Here is a 17,279-nt window from a genome sequence, read left to right as displayed (position 1 = left end):
CCTTGTCCCACCCTCAATATCAGCATGTTGTGTGTAGGCTTCTACCTTCAATAACTAAGTGCTGTTCATCCTGAATTTTCAGATATTCTAACATATGGTCCTCATCATCCAGAAGAGTAAGGTAGTTCTGTAAGAAAAAGGAAATGTACTTTTGAAGATTTGTTTATATTTAAGCATAATCTTTCCTAATGAATGTGATAAATTCAAACTTCATTCACATACTTCTTGTCATGGAAATCTGATACAACATAGTTGTCTATTTTTGTTTGTATAAGAGCAAGTAAATTACATAGTCTCTGCACTTAAAACAAAAGTTACGTGGGAAAGCATCACAATATCTGTAATTTACCATATACAAAGTCAAAGGTAACTCTGATTTTGATTTAAAAAGAAAAATATAAGAAATCAAATTTAATCAGATATTCAAAAGTAAAAAAACTACACAAAAGGGGATGAATTCCATATAATAACAATAATAACAAATATTCTCTTTAATAACTTGCTCCCTTTCATCATACTTTTAAAAACACACAAACTGGTTAACTTTTAAAAGGAAATCGAAGAAAGGTGACCGAAGGAGGTGAGAAGAAAAAAGGATCTAAAGAGAGAAGATTTAAGAAGTATATTCATGCTCAAACATAAGGCCTTCTCTCCCTAGGCATTACAAAACAAATCACAGAACATCAGAGTTGGAAAAGACTAAAGTGTGCAGCTAGTTTAGCCCATACAAGAAAAAGAATTTCCACTGTAATATACCTGATATCTAGCCTTTGCATGAAGACTTTCAAGGAGGAAAAACCAACTGCCTCTAAAGGAAATCCATCTAATTAATTAACTATGGATAATGCTAATCATTAGGAATTTCTTCCTTATATTAAGCCTAAATTTTCCTCTTTGAAAGTTCTATCTACCAGGAAACAATTTTTGTAACTTGTGTCTGTTATAAAGGCCTCATTTCTAAAATATATAGAGAACTGAGGCAAATTTATAAGAATATAAGTCATTCCCCAATTGATAAATGATCAAAGGATACGAACAGGGAGTTTTCAGAGGAAGAAATTAAAGCTATCTATAGTCATATGAAAAAACTGCTCTAAATCACTATTGATTAGAGAGATGCGAATGAAAACAATTCTGAGGTACCACATCACACCTATCAGACTGGCTAACATGACAAAACAGGAAGATGATAAATGTTGGAGAAGAGAGTTGGAACACTAATTCATTGCTGGTGGAGCTGTGAGCTGATTCAACCACTGTGGAGACTAATTTGAAACTATGCCCAAAAGGCTACAAAAAAATGTGCATACACCTTTTGACTCAGCAATACTGCTTCTGGGACTCTATCCCAAAGAGATTATAAAAAAGGGAAAAGATCCCATCTATACACAAACATTTATAGCAGCTCTCTTTGTGATGGCCAAGAACTGGAAATCAAGGTAATGGCCATCAATTGGAGAATGGCTGAACAGGTTGTGGTATATGAATGTAATGGAATACTGTTGTGCTATAAGAAATGATGAACAGGAAGACTTCAGAGAGGCCTGGAAGGACTGATATGAACTGATGCTGAGTGAAAGGAGCAGAACCAGGAGAACTCTGTACACAGCAACAACCACAGTGTGCAAATTTTTCTGGTAGAATTAGCCCTTCACAGCAATGCAAAGACCTAAAAAATTTCCAATGGACTCTTTTTTTTTTTTAATAAAAATTTTTTATTTTATTATTATTATTTTTTAATGTTTAACAATCACCGCCATACAATTGAGATTTTATCCCCCCCACCAATGGACTCTTGAGGCAAAATGCCTTCCACATCCAGAGAAAGAACTATGGAATTGGACTGCAGAATGAAACAGACCATTTTCTCCTGTGTTATGTCTTGTTTTCATGGTTTCTCCCATTCATTTTAATTCTTCTATGCAACATGACTAAGGTGAAAATGTATTTAATTAGAATGCATGTGTAGAACCCATATAAGATTGCACTCTATCTCAGGGAGGGAGGGGATTAAGAGGGGGAAGAATAGGGAAAAAAATCTAAGATATATGGAAGTGATTGTAGAAAACTGAAAACAAAAAATAATTTTTTAAAAAAAGAAGCTTCTATCTAAATGTTCCTGATTCTGTCCTCCAAAGCAACAGACTCATCTTTCTTCTACAAGACAGTAATTCAAATAGTTGAAGACAGGTGCATCATGTCTCCCTATCCCCTCCAGGCTTCAACTGATCATAATATGTCATGAATTTAAGGCTCCTCATAATCTTGGTTGTTCTCCTCTATATACTTTATAACATATCAAGGTTTTTAAACTGCAGTGCTCCAGCAGTGGTCTCACCAAGACAGACTACAGAGGAAGGACGACCACATCGCTATTACTGGAAGCTATGCTCTCTTAACTACTACCCTTCGGCTAATTTTAAAAACAGACACTTTTGATAGCCACAAGTGTGATATAAGGCCTAGATGACAGGTAAACCTATGCATATATTCAAGTTCTTATTCAAGGTAGATGTATTCTACAGTATGAGCACTATTATGAACAAATACCTTAACTCTTGTGAACTTTGGATCTTCAGTTCCCAAATGTATATTTTTATCCCTGATTTCCACAGACCCTCATTTCTTAATGAAAACTCAAACTCATCATTTCCCCTCTACAACCGGTCCCACCTCTTAAATTCTCTTCTTCTACTAATAATACTACAATTCTCCTAGCCACCAAGGCTTAATCCATGAGAACCGCCCTTAACTTTTTCTATCATCCCACAAGTTGCTGAATCCTTTTCTTCCTAACTACAAAATCTCTCTCACATTCATTCCATCTTTCCCCTTTTTACTGCTACCACCAGCCTAGTTCAGTTATGATTTCTCTCTTTAACTACTGTTGAAAGCTCCCTAACTGGTCTCCTTTTTTAAAGTCTCTCCTCTAGAAGGTACTACTTCTCAGTTCTGCTGCTAATAAAACTTCACACTGTAGGAGTCTGAGAATGTCACTCTGCTCAAAAACATTTGACCTTATCCCACTATCTATTCATAAAAAATGATGATAATTATTATTTCTGAATAATGGGATGAGACTCCATCCCATCAATGCGATCAACTCAAACTCCATCAATGACTCCATCCTCTTCCAGACTTAACCATCTTCCCTGACTCTAAACCTTTCAGTCCCTTGGTACTATTTCACTTATTTATGTAACCTAAGGACTCTAAGAGCCTCTTCATTTGCCCTGCAGCGGAATCTTCTTTTACATGTTGTCCTCTCCAATTACAAGAGCATACTCTTTGATCTCAAGGGCTATCTGGATTTTTCTATTTGTATCCCCAGAAACATAGCAAAGTACTGAATACATAGTAAGTACTTAATAAATGTTCATTCATCCACTGACTCATTCATTTAATAAAATACAAATTCTTTATTATGCTGCACTTAAGGCCCTGTATGATCACATACTTTTGTAGTCTTATTTCCTAATACTTTTCTTCTTGGAGAGAGAGAGGGAAGGCAAAACAAGGTGGAAAACTGGGAGGCTGCCAAGCCTAAACAGACAACTTGCTGTTTCCAAATCTTGTCTTACCCTCTCCATCTGTGCAAGTGCACATATAATTCCCTAAGGCTTAGAATAACAGTGTCTCACCTCTGGTCTCTTCCCAGTAAAACACTTTTCCTTAGGAATAGTAATGATTTTCATTTTTCTTTTCATCTCTAGCATTCCATACATAGTTGATGACTAGTAAATATTGAATAAATGTTTTTTAACACTTGACATGGTTGATTCATTAACCACCTTTAGACATTCTTACCTCACTGTTGTACAACCACAGGCGCATGTCTTCCTCTTTGATGCGCAACCTCTGAGACAGATACTCATGAATTTCCTTGATGGTTTGCATCCTACTAAAACAGCCTGTGTAGGCTAACACTCTCTTTAAGGGAGCATTTGGAGAAGGCACATTCCCTGTGGTCATAATAATCACAATAAAGAAAAAAGGCAGGTGTCAAAAATATTCACCTCAACAATTAAGATATTAACTTAGGAAACAACAATAATCACAAAATGAGAGCTACTGGATGAAAATATTTACTGTATAAGACTAAAAGTTTTAAGTTGAAGACAGACACAGGGGAGAAGACAATACTTTCTAAGAAATGAACAAAAGCTATACCTCTGGAAGAGAAAACAACAGAAGCCCCAGGGTATTTTTAGGCTAAAAAACATGCAGTACCAAAGTATAAAAAATATAACACTAACTGGCAACTATTTTCTTCCTTAAGACTTTGGCTAATGCCTGGAAGAAAAAAAAAAACAGGACTTAAGTCATACTTAATGAAGATAAGTCAAACTTCTAATACCACCATTCTTCTGATTGCTTAACTCCCTTCTGGAATAGTAAAATCTTAAGGGAATGGAACATTTTATTTTAAATTAAGGATGTTTGGTCCTGATCTGGGTATACAGTACACTTTGTCTCAAGGGCAAAACGAGAAAGTGTCTACAATATATCAATCCTCAATTGCCATGGTAGGCAGTTTGGTATAGTGGAAAGGGAACAGACTTTGGAGTAAGATGGTCTGCCTCTCCCTTTCACCACCTGTGTGCCCTCCAGTAAGTGGTCAGGTAGCCTAGTTTCTTCCAATGAGAAATTTGGAACAGATGGTATCTGAGGTCCCTTTCAACGATCTGTGACCCTAAGTCAATGAAAGACATGACACAGTTTCAATGGAGCCTGAGTTAAGAATACAAATACCATACAGCAATAATAGGAAAAAAAAAACTTCTGAGGACTATCCCAAGTCCATTTAGGGACTTTAAAGGAGGAATAGAGCAGAATGAATGAAGGCAAAATTCTGACAAAAACTTAAAGAAAACCACATAGGTTATTAGACTATAAACACTATATGAAACAGCAACATTACTAAAAACCTTTCTGAACAAAATCTAGCCTGATACTTAGCCTTCAAATAGATTAAAAAAACCATAGGTAATAGATAAAAAAATAACACAAAATAACCCCCTTTTGAAAATTAATTTTTCAACAACTGAAAATAAAAACGTAACAGCACATTACGTTGTCTCTCTTGAAGATGACGATGATTCCAGTTTCTGATTCTTACTACTATCTCTTTAAGTAACCACATTAACACTCTCTCCAGGGAAAAGTTCTAGCAGTGGCACTAATTAGTTTGTCTAATGAAGAGAAGTTTATCTAAATAAAGGGAAAATCCAGAAAAACTATGCCCAAAGCATACACATCATGTACTTTTCTTAAAAGAAATCACTTGTATGAGTTATAATGCCACAGCATTTTCTGTAATGAAGAGTATGACTAAGTCATAACCAGTAGCAGTGTCTAACACCCATCATCTCAAAAGGAATAAAATAAACAACAATAATAAATGGAATGAGGAGAATGATGAATGCTATAGTAAAAAGAGCAAAATCAAATTTAAAAATTTCTCAACAACAAAAAATAAGGCACTCTTTTTACCTTCAGAGAGCAAAGGATAACTTCTTAAAGAAAAAGAGCAAATCTCTGCAATTACAGATGAGAGGATTAGTCATAAGATTACAGCAAGAAAGCAAATTCTTGTAAACTTCAACAAGATTAATAATTGATTTAACAAATAATTAGTGCGGAGCAATATTTTGAATTAAGAACAAATCTGGCACATTGGAACTATCCATTAATAAAAATGAGATGCATTTTCCAATGTCCACACCAAACAATCTCCATAGTCATAAGCCAAATACTCAAAATTATTTGGGTGCTAGATAATTTCAGTAGCATAACTCATCAAGCAGGCAGCCACTTGATTACATGTAATTTCATGCCTTTGATTGGCTTCTACTAATCTAGCAGAATTTATAAAAGCAGCAAAAATCTAGGATCAGCACAAGATTTGTAAAGAAATCTTACTAAAGAATAAACTTCTAATTTCCATTTTCAATTGATAGCAAAAAATATAGAATTATATTATATGCTACAAAAGGCCAATGATATCCATGACAGAAAGTTAAATGAAAGCATAATTTGTCAAGAATATACAGTATAGATTTTATTGATGCCATTTTACCTTGCCCTTCATGTGACATCTTCCTAAAGGCAAAGTTTAATATAACTGACCCCCCAAAAGGGGTGGTATATATAAAAGGGCCTTTACATAGAATAAGAAATTCATTTCTAAATAAATTTTACATGGATAAAGTTATCCTTCTCTGGAGTTTCAAAGGTTGGGATAGCATTGATTGCATTGTATTCAGTTCAAAAGTAGTTTTCCCCTTATATTTAATTTTACTGTTGAATTTTGTTCCATAACATGAATTGCTGGTAACAGAGTAAAATACAAAGTCTGCCAACTCAATACAAAATATACATAATACACCTGTTTTCAACTTCAGAGTAACATTTGGCAGGGTGAATTATAAAAGTAAATTATGCCTATCACTGATATTGAAAATTCACTATTATAAGTAAGCAGATACAAAGATTGCTTTTCACAGGAAACTTTTGACTAAACAAAGAACCTTGTGGCTATATGACCACCTGACACAAAAATTAAAGAGATTAGATGGTTGTTTATTTTAAACAACATTTTTAGAACTTTTATTTCTTTAAAGTAAGAATGCCAGTAGAAAGTGTGCTGATTCTGACCTTAAACAATAGCGAAGTTAGTATATATTAAATGATATAAATTAAAATGGAAAAATATTTATACAGGATTATGATATACTTGGGAATTTTTAAATTCCCTTCCATGATGACTAACGTGTCCTTTCACCTCTATAGTACATTGGAATTGGTGCTTTTTCACATTTTTCTAATCTATAACATTTAAGAAAAATCAACTTGATATGATGAGAGGTCTAAGAGAATAAAATATATTTATTTATCAATGACAGCATATCTTTTAAGCTTAAACAGAGAACTTTTCTCAACCTAGACTGTTACCCTGTTAATCTAACATTTAGAGTGATCAAAAACAAAACTGAGGCTGCTACAGAATCTTAACTATTAATGAACTAAATTTACAGGTGTGATCCTTAGTCCATACAAGTGCTATTGCCAAAGGCATTACTGAGCTATGCATATGGGTAAAGTGGGAAAGTTTTAAGTAGTTAGGGATCAGTAGATGTCTTCAAAGTTTGCAAATGTCTCTTCTGACCTTCACAACAACCCTGGAAGGTAGGTGTTATTATTGAGAAACATTTAAGTGCTTGTATAAACTTGACCCTGCTTCAGTTTTGAGTCTGCAGCACTTCCTATTCTACCTAACTTGTACTTGCGCATGATCTTAGATCTAAGCCCCATATATTAGAATATTTAATGATTTTGTGTGAAAGCAGATGGGATATATATGGCACCAGACTTGGAGCAAATTGCTTTTCAAAACTTTTTGGAGAAAATGTACTGTATTCTTGCTGCATTCTTAAGTTACCTCTAGGTAAATGTTGAGGAAACATTCTCAGGCTCATCATACCCATATTCACCCAGATGTTAGACTGCTGCGTCCGGGTGGCAGGTTGCTGTCTCAAGAAGAGAAGGTAACGAGGAAATAATTCTAGCTCTGGGAGGTCTGTTTTGCTATTCTTGATCACCTGGTGTTTTAAAAATAAAAATAAATGAGTATCTGCTATTAATGACAACAATAAGCAAATTGGACTTTATATATAATTAAACAGGGAAAAAAACATCTTAAACATGCACTGAAAGACTATTTGTGAGGTGGAAACCCATTGGTAGGATGATCTCCTCTAACCCTTTATTACCATATCCCTTGCAGCTTTTTCCAAGTATTAGAGGCCAAGGGGAAATTGGCCCCTAGGATTTGCCTGATTCTGACTTAGGGTAGTTTTTTTTTGCCCCAGCATAGAAGTGAAACGATTCTTTGAGGAAAGGTTACAAAAAGGTAAGACATAGGAAGCAGGTTGGTCTACAGAAGAGAAGATGAAAAAGATGGTAATGAGAACTAATAAAAGCTACTGTCAAGGGGTAAAGGGCAACAGGATATGAATTCAAAGATGTTCCCATGTGAAGCTCATTTTTTTTGCAGAGATGGAGCAGGAGCTGACAGGAATGATGCTAATGAATGTATAACCAGGGCCACTAACTCAAATAGGGCATCTGGTATGAATGAGTGAGTGACGTTTAGAAAGGAAAAGGGAAAAACAACATGTAAAAACATCATGAGGACAGAAAAAGAATAGAATGAAGTTTCACTAAATTTAATGTCTTCAGATGAAGTTAAGTGAGGCAGTGGTGGGGAAGAAGAGGGGTGAGATTTGAATTAGGCTTCTAGAGAAAGGCAGTTTCTGACAGATTTTACCAAGGGCTATGGAGAGTCAATAAAAATACTTTGATAACTTTATATTTCCTCTAATTTACTCTAGGATTTCAGATGGCCACAAAAGAGGGAGAATCTGGAAGCAAAAGTAGGCAACAGAAGTCAGTGCTACTGCTTTGTGAAATTCAAGTCATTTATAGGTGCTATTTATTGAGTGTCTACCACAGGTGGGGCACTGTTTATGATACTAAGTTGTACAACATAAGGCTCCAGGCTTCAAGAAGCTTACAATTTAGGTGGGTATACACTGTACACAAATATCTACAATATGACTGTATTAGTGTCTTAGAGGAAATTTGACTTGAAAACATCTATTCTACAAAATTATTTATCTTTTATGGTAACACTTGAAAGACACTTAAAAATACCATGAAATAAATTTTTTAAAAGAGAAAACTTTCTGCTTTAAAGGAAAGAAAAAGCTTTTCTTTCACATATAACCTTTTATCCATCAAGATACTAAAATACTCTCCTAACCCATTTCACAAAGATATATCACTACAATAGCTGGCACAGTTCACACAGGTATAAGAGAAAAGGCATGAAATCCCCCTGAGGCTCACTGTCACAATGGCAAAAGCAATAGTTCTGGATTCAGAGGATCTGGGTTCAAACCTAACATCTGAGTTTTAATTCCTATGTGACTCTGGGCAAGTCAGTTCACTTTTCAGCACCTCAGCTTTTTCATCTGTAAAATAATGAGGTTAGACTGATGTCTAAGGTGTTTTCCAGCTCTAAATATATTATCCAGGATCTGAAAATTGAAGTCCTACAAGGGAGCCAAGATGGCAGAGAAACAGCACGGACTTCCTAGAGTGCTCCTGCCAAGCGCAGCCAAATACCTGTAAAAAATGGCTTTAAACAAATTCTGGAGCTGCAGAACCCACAGAATGACCGAGTGAAGCAAATCTCAAGCCCAAGACAGCCTGGAAGGTCACTGGGAAGTGTCTTGCAAGGTGGTTTCCAGACTTCATGACCCTAAAATGCTGAGGATAAATTGGAACATCAACAGGAAAAGCCTGTGGGACTAGTGAAGGAGAGTGGAGTGGTCTGGCCCCAGACCTAGGGCAACTGAGGGGGGAGGGGGTGGAGGAACCCACCTGGCAGCCATAGCAGCAGTAGGGGCAGCTGGAGTCACTCTTTCTAGAGCTCTAAGTCCACAGATTGTGCGCAGATTGAGTGGCTGACAGTACACCTCCCCCCACCCCCACTGGAAGCAGAGAACTACCTTGACCAAGAGCTCAAAAGTCAAGTAAATGGCTGGGGAAATGAGCAAAAACCACCAAAAAAATCAGACTATAGAATCTTACTTTGGTGACATGGAAGACCAAAGCATGCAAACAAAAGAAAACAAAGTCAAAGCTCCTCTATCCAAAGCCTCCAAGAAAAATATGAATTGGTCTCAGGCCATGGAAGAGCTTAAAAAGAATTTTGAAAATCAAGTAAGAGAAGTAGAGCAAAAATTGGGAAGAGAAACGAGAAAAATTGGGAAGAAAAAATGGGATGCAAGAAAACCATGAAAAATGAATCAACTGCTTACTAAAGGACACCCAAAAAAATGCTTAAGAAAATAACATTTGAAAAATAGACTAACCCAAATAGCAAAGGGGAACCAAAAAGCCAATAAGGAGAAGAATGCCCCAAAACACTGGCCAGATGGAAAAGGAGGTCCAAAAGCTCACCAAAGAAAATAATTCCTTAAAGATCAGAATGGAGCAGATGGAAGCTAATGATGTTAAGAAAAAGCAAGAAATTGTAAAACAAAACCAAAGGAAGGAAAAAATAGAAGACAATGGGGAAATACCTCATTGGAAAAAACAACTGAACTGGAAAACAGATCCAGGAGAGACAATTTTAAAATTACGGGACTACCTGAAAACCATGATCAAAAAAAGAGCCTAGGCATCATCTTTCATGAAATTATCAAGGAAAACTGCACTGATATTCTAGAACCAGAGGGTAAAATAAATACTGAAAGAATTCACTGATCACCTCCTGAAAGAGATCCAAAAAGAAAAACTCTTTAGTCACATTACAGAGTTCCCAGGTCAAGGAGAAAATATTGCAAGCAGCTAGAAGGAAACAATTTGAGTATTGTGAAAATACAATCAGGATAACACAAGATCTAGTAGTTTCTACATTAAGGGACCCCAGGGCTTGGAATGTAATATTCCAGAAGTCAAAGGAGCTAGAATTAAAACCAAGAATTACCTACCCAGCAAAACTGAGTATAATACTTCAGGGAAAAAAAAATGGTCATTCAATGAAATAGAGGACTTTCAAGTATTCTTGATGAAAAGACCAGGGCTAAATAGAAAATTTGACTTTCAAAAACAAGAATCAAGAGAAGCATGAAAAGGTAAACAGGAAAGAGAAATCATAAGAGACTTACTAAAGTTGAACTGTTTATATTCCTACATGAAAACATAATATTTGTAACTCTTGAGACTTTTCTCAGTATTTGGGTAGTTGGAAGGATTATATATATATATATATATATATATATATATATATATATATATATATATATATATATATATATATATATATATATATATATATATACATACATACACAGAGGACACAGGATCAGTTGAATAAGAAGGGATGACATCTAAAAAAATAAAATTAAGGGTGACAGAAGAATATATTGGGAGGAGAAAGGGAGAAACGGAATGCGACAAACTCCCATAAAAGAGGCAAGAAAAAGCTTTTTCAATGGAGGGGAGAAGGGGGGAGGGTGAGAGAGAAAAAGTGAAGGTTACTCTCATCACATTTGGCTTAAGGAGGGAATAACATGCACACTCAATTTGGTATGAAAATCTATCTTACACTACAGGAAACTAGGGGAAAAGGGGATAAGTGGGGTGGGAGGATTATAGAAGGGAGGGCAAATGGGAGGAGCGGGTAATTAGAAGTAAATACTTTTGGGGAGGGAAAAGGTCAAAAGAGAGAATACAATAAATAGGGAGCAGGATAGGATAGAGGGAAATATAGTTAGTCTTTCACAATATGAATTTTATGGAAGTCTTTTGCATAGCTATACATGTATAACCTATGTTGAATTGTTTGCCTTCTCAGTGGGGATGAGTGAGGAGGGAGGAAGGGAGAGAAGTTGGAACTCAAAAGTTTTAAAAACAAATGTTAAAAATTGTTTTTATATGCAACTGGGAAATAAGAAATACAGATAATAGGGTACAAAAATCTATCTTGCCCTACAAAAAAACAGAGGAGACAGGGATAAGGGAAGGAAGGGGTATGATAGCAGGGAGGGCAGACTGGGGGAACAGGTAATCAGAATGCATGGTGTTTTGGGGTATGGGGAGGGGAGAGATGGAGAGAAAATTTGGAACTCAAAATCTTGTGGAAACGAACATTGAAAACAAACAAAAAAATAAATTAAAAAAAGCCCAGATTGAAGTTCTATTGGTAAGTTTGATAGGATGATGTCAATTCAGGATTTTATAATGATAGGAAGGTTAATACCCAAAATCTTGCAAAGTGAAGTCCTACAGAATCTCTACTAGTCACAAATGATCATGTTTTCTCTTTGTAGAGAACTAATGACTATTTCAATAGTACATTTCTGAAAATCATGAAGGGACACTAATGAACAAGAGAGAGTGCTATAAACTAAATTATCAGAATTACTTCTTACAGTACTCTGCATATTAATTTTCTATACTTTGTCAACACAGTCACTCAATATATGAATCTTTTCAACTTAACCTTAAATCTATAAATTCATTTGGAGGACATCCATATCAGCTCCTCTTTAGAACACTGCATAACAATGAAAAACTCTCTTTTCCCAGGCAAGCATATACACCTGGAAAACCAATAAATCTACCCTAATTACTCCTAATTTTAGCTTAAGTGGAATTCTGGTAAACTGCTATTATTATAAAATCTTCAGGAATCAAACTACATAATAGCATACCTCTCGCAGAATCTGAACTGCTAATAAAGTAGTTTTGTAATATAATATGTTTTACTTTCTATGATCTCATGGGATCTCATAAGCAAATTAGAGATCGCACTAGCAAACTCTTCAAAACAAAACCATTTCTGTTTTAGCTACTACTCTCTTCTACGTACTTGTTGTAATGTCACCCAGGAGACCTAGACAATAGATCCAATCGAGTCCCTTCATTTACAAACCAGGTTTTTTCCCTTTCAACAACTACAAAGATGAATATTACTCATCTTCAGCCATAATAAGGCATATTATTTGGAAATAATATTGAAGTTTAGTATTCCTAAACTTGGGAAGGCATAACATGTTCATTTATATATTTTTTTGATTCAGGCAAGTTCTTGTTTTTTTAATTTAGAAAAAAAAGACAATGAATATCATTAATTTGTCAAGCGAACCACCATACCAAGTAGTGGCTAACATGACTCACTGAAGGGAATATTTACCTCATACTCTCAACATTAATATAGTCTTTATTTTTAAGATCACAAGAACAATGTGGAAAAATCTGGATACTAATGCACTGTTGGTGGAGTTATGAAGTGTTTGTGGAATTGTGAAATGACACAACCACTCTGGAGAACAATCTGGAACTATGCCCAAAGGGCAACAAAACTGTGCACAGTACCTTGTGACCCATAATACCACTACTAAGTCTGTATCCCAAGGAGATCATAAGAAAGGGAAAAAGACCTATATTAACAAAAATATTTATAGCAGCTTTTTTTTTGTGATGGCAAAAAATTGTGTGTGTGTGTGTGTGTGTGTGTGTGTGTATTCGTCCTTCATTGCCAAAGAAGACCATGCCATCAGAGAAATGATGACATGACTTGCACTTGACTTTGTTTTTTTGAGTGAGGGAGGGCTGTGCAGGTCATCAGCCTCACTTCTCCTCCAGAGCCCTCTGGATCCAGTGACCAGATATTCATCAGGATGACTGGAGATGACCCAGGATGAGGCAATTGGGGTTAAGTGACTTCCCCAAGGTCACACAGCTAGTGAGTGTCAAGTGTCTGAGGTGAGATTTGAACTCAGGTCCTCCTGACTCCAGCACTGGTGTTCTATCCACTGCATCACCTAGATGGCCCTGGCAAAAAATCAGCAATTGAGGGGATGCCCATCAATTCAGGAATGGGTGAACAAGTTTTGGTATATGAATGTAATGGAATGCTATTGGACATTAAGAAATGATAAGCAGGCAGATTTCAGAAAAAACTGGAAAGATTTATATGAACTAATGGAAAGTAAAATGAGGAGAATCAGGAGAACAGTAACATTGTGTGATGATCAACTATGAATGACTTAGCTTATCTCAGCAACACATTATCCCAGACAATTGAAAAGGACTCATACTAGAAAATGCTATCCACATCCAGAGAAAGAACTGGTGGACTCTGAATGCAAACAGAAAAATACTACTTTAACTTTCTTTTATTTTTTCATGTTTTTTTCCTGTTTGGCCTGTTTCTTTTTTCACAACATGAGTAATATGGAAATATATCTTACATGACTGCATATATGTAAGCTATTTCAAATTGCTTACCACTTTAGGAAAGGGGGAAGGGAAGGAGGAAAGAGGAAAAATTTGGAATTCAAAATTTTGTAAAAATGAATGTTAAAAAAATTGTCTTTACATATGACTGGTAAAAACAAAATACTATTAAAAATAAAGAGTTGATAAGAGAATTTAATTTGGTTAGCAAAAAAAATCACAAGAACATAAGATCATAAAGTTAGAGCTGGAAGGGACTTCAAAAGTCATTGAATTCAACATCCTTTTTATACAGATGAGGAAACTGAGGCCCAGAGAAGTTAAGAGACTTGCCCAGCATCATACAGCTAAAAAGTATCTGAAGGAGGATTTGATCCCAGGTCTTCTTGACTCCAAGTCCAACTTTTCATTAAAAAATCCAGTCTAAATGCCACATTTCTTCAGGAAAAAGAACAGGGGAAATATTTTCTGTGAAGATCAATGAAAGTTCAGAGATTCAATAATTTAAAAACATAAAATCTAGGTACCCTGAAGTCAAATAAAGTAGAACTTTAAGAAAATATTTTTGAGGTGAGAGGAATAATATGATGGTGACTAACATCCATGTGGACTAGCATGTAATTTATAGAATGTTATATCAAGCTTTTACTGTACATAACTATTATGGGGGAAAGAGGGAGAAAGATGCAATTTGATTAATGGTGCAACCATATTTACACAGATTCTACATAGAACTTCCTTGATATCCTTAGCTGAAAATAATTTTTCCTTTCTCAAATTATTTTTATCTAAGATTTTGGGTCTGTCTTTTCAATGATCACATTCTACTTTAATTCATACATGAGATTCCAAGTAAGCTCCACGAGGATATGGCATCTGTGATCTTTTATCTTCGTATTCCAATTACCTTGCAGAAAAGGCACTAAATATATTGCTGACTTAATTTACATCGTGCAAAACCTTGCCACAATAATACGACTACTGGTAGCTCTAGCTTGGATGGCAACACAAAGAAATAAAGTTACCGATGTACCCAAAACATTTTGTTAAAAAGTCATTTTCTCTCAACTACTGAGGCAACTGTACACCAAGTACTCTCAGCATAGTGTTACAGTAAGTCCCTAGAGTACTAAGGAGTCACAACCAAATGAAGTTTTTCTTTTATTTAAAAATGTTGGGAAAGACAGATCACTGATATTTTCATGTGAAATGCTCTAAGTTAAAAACTAAATGACAGTATGCCTTGAAAAATGAGGGCAAGGCAGAAAATAGTAGGTTCAAGTTTCTAAGATTTCTAGAACTGAAAATATTTACATACTATTGGCAAATTGCTTGTGTAATCTTCATTTTAAGAAACAAAAATGACAGAAAAACCACCAAAGCTGGAAGAGTCATTAAAGATATCTATTCCCATTCCTAATTTCATAGATGAGAAAACTGGGACCCAGAGAAGTGACAAGACTTCCCTAACACCACATACGGTTGTGAATGGCAGAGTCAGGACTATAACTCTAGTTTCCCATGCCCCAACTCAGTTTCCCTGCCTGGATGCCACAAAAAGACATTTCACAATAGCATGAGCTCTAATTTCTGTCACTGGTGCCTGTATCTAATGGGAATAAAAGTGCTTGAGAAGAAAACTGTCAACTCTTACACAACGAATACACAGCACTAGGAGTGTTACTTCAGTGAGGTGACAATGTGCTTGTGTCTACTGAGAGACAGGAAAGCATCTTTTAATAACAGCTCCATTATCCAACCAGAAAGAGCCTGGGGAAAAAAACAAAAACTAGTGGCTGTACTTACTGGTCTGGGAAGGGCCAAATTGGCTCCATACCAATGATAAAGTGCTCTCCATACAGGTTCTGGGACCATTTCATAATCTCTGCCATGGATCAGTTGTGGAGCTCGTTTCAATCGTCCTCCTTCTAGTGTTAGAGATGTAGCCTTTAGGAAAAATAGACTATGAATGTTATGTTTCAGTATGACAGCAAAAGATGTTTTGTTTTGAAAAAAAAAAAAAAATCTGCTCACATTCCTAGAGCTGGTTTCATGCAATCGGGTAAAGTTTTAATTTTTGAGAGAAATATTTGGCTTTCAAAATAAATCACTTATAGTCACAAGGCAAATCATGTAAAACTTTAATCTGTGCATTTACAAATAAGAGCAGAATATTTTTTCATGTATTTGAAAAACTTTTCAAAATCAGAGTAGGCTACATTTTTCTAATTAGTTATGCCAAAAAGACCAATATATTTCTAGGGATAACATACTTACATAGCTAAAAGTCTTACAAATTCTATTAAGGCCTTTAAATGCCCATTCCAAACCATTTCAGCTTATTGCCCAACTAAATAAATTAACTTAAAAAATAACTGTTTTTATTTGAGATGTCAAATTATTTACCTTCACCGGTTCTTGAGTTACCAAAGGCTGGTTATCTATAGCCCCTGGTTTCTGTGGGTTGAGTTGTAGTAAGATGTTCCCATTGGATCCAAGTAAACACTGATTGTTATTGTCTGAAGTGTTATGTTGTCTAGCAAAACACATATCAGCCCCTGGGGTAGTGGAATACAGAAAGTCTATAAAGGAAAGAAAGGATGAGATCTTTTCTTATTTTTACTTCACCTTGAACATGAAGATGAATTTAAATAAAGTTTTCCAGTAATGGCAGCTTTACTGTCCAGGTAATACAGGCTTAATGTGTTAAATCTATCTGTGTATCCACACCAATACTGTCTTAGATTACTATATATTTCTAGAAGATTAAAACTACGACTATGTTAGTTTCTTTCTGGAATATCTAAGACAGGATGCAGCCTTTTAACTAAGTTCAAGTTTTAGAGAACAAATCCTTTTATTAAGGGGATTTGTTCTGTGGAAGTCTGGAATCAGTGAAAGGGCCACACTTAAGGACCTAGAGGGCCACATGTGGCCTCAAGGTTGCAGATTCCCCACCCTGATCTAAGATATTGTGAGGATAAAATGAGATAATATATGTAAAGTATTTAGCAAATTTTAAGGTGCTACATAAATATCAAACATAACTAAGAAACAGCATGTTAAAATGGCAATTTTTGAATGATCTCAACATCTCACAGGGACAAATGGAAACATTTTGAATTGTCACTGTATTTCGACAAAACATTCCCACAAATTTGTCAAAGATCTTTGTTGTCAGAGGTGAAGATAGCCTAACTAAGATATACTTGCCTGAGAATTAACTATGAGGTCAATGGAGCCTAAAAGGCAGAATACTCCCATTTTTGTAAATTTTGGTCCCTAAAATCCGAGGTCCATAGATTAATAAATTACACTAAGGGTAACATACTATAATGTAAAGAGATGATGAGACAATGAAAATAAATCATAGTGAAAGACCATGGAAAACTGTATTTAAATAAAGATGTAATAAAGAATTTAAGAACTTTGTTGTTCAGCTGCTACATTTACAGCTACAACTG

The 17,279-nt window shown here is 35.4% G+C and overlaps 1 protein-coding gene across 2 annotated transcripts in view; it reads right to left on the bottom strand.

Annotated features, from left to right (window-relative positions):
• Positions 1–17,279, bottom strand: part of USP32 (ubiquitin specific peptidase 32) — a 262,811-nt gene that overhangs the window by 43,824 nt on the left and 201,708 nt on the right. The window contains exons 14-18 of one of the 2 annotated variants that reach the window (XM_072646922.1): positions 16,222–16,397; positions 15,622–15,762; positions 7,442–7,601; positions 3,808–3,962; positions 46–127 (exon numbers count right to left, since the gene is read on the bottom strand). In XM_072646922.1, coding sequence (XP_072503023.1) covers positions 46–127; positions 3,808–3,962; positions 7,442–7,601; positions 15,622–15,762; positions 16,222–16,397 — 714 coding nt within the window. The remainder of the gene's footprint in view (positions 1–45; positions 128–3,807; positions 3,963–7,441; positions 7,602–15,621; positions 15,763–16,221; positions 16,398–17,279) is intronic. The other variant, XM_072646921.1, reaches the window with a different exon arrangement.

This window comes from Notamacropus eugenii, chromosome 2, assembly GCF_028372415.1.
Source record: "Notamacropus eugenii isolate mMacEug1 chromosome 2, mMacEug1.pri_v2, whole genome shotgun sequence".
NCBI lineage: Eukaryota > Metazoa > Chordata > Mammalia > Diprotodontia > Macropodidae > Notamacropus > Notamacropus eugenii.
This window is presented reverse-complemented; position numbering and strand designations above follow the sequence as displayed.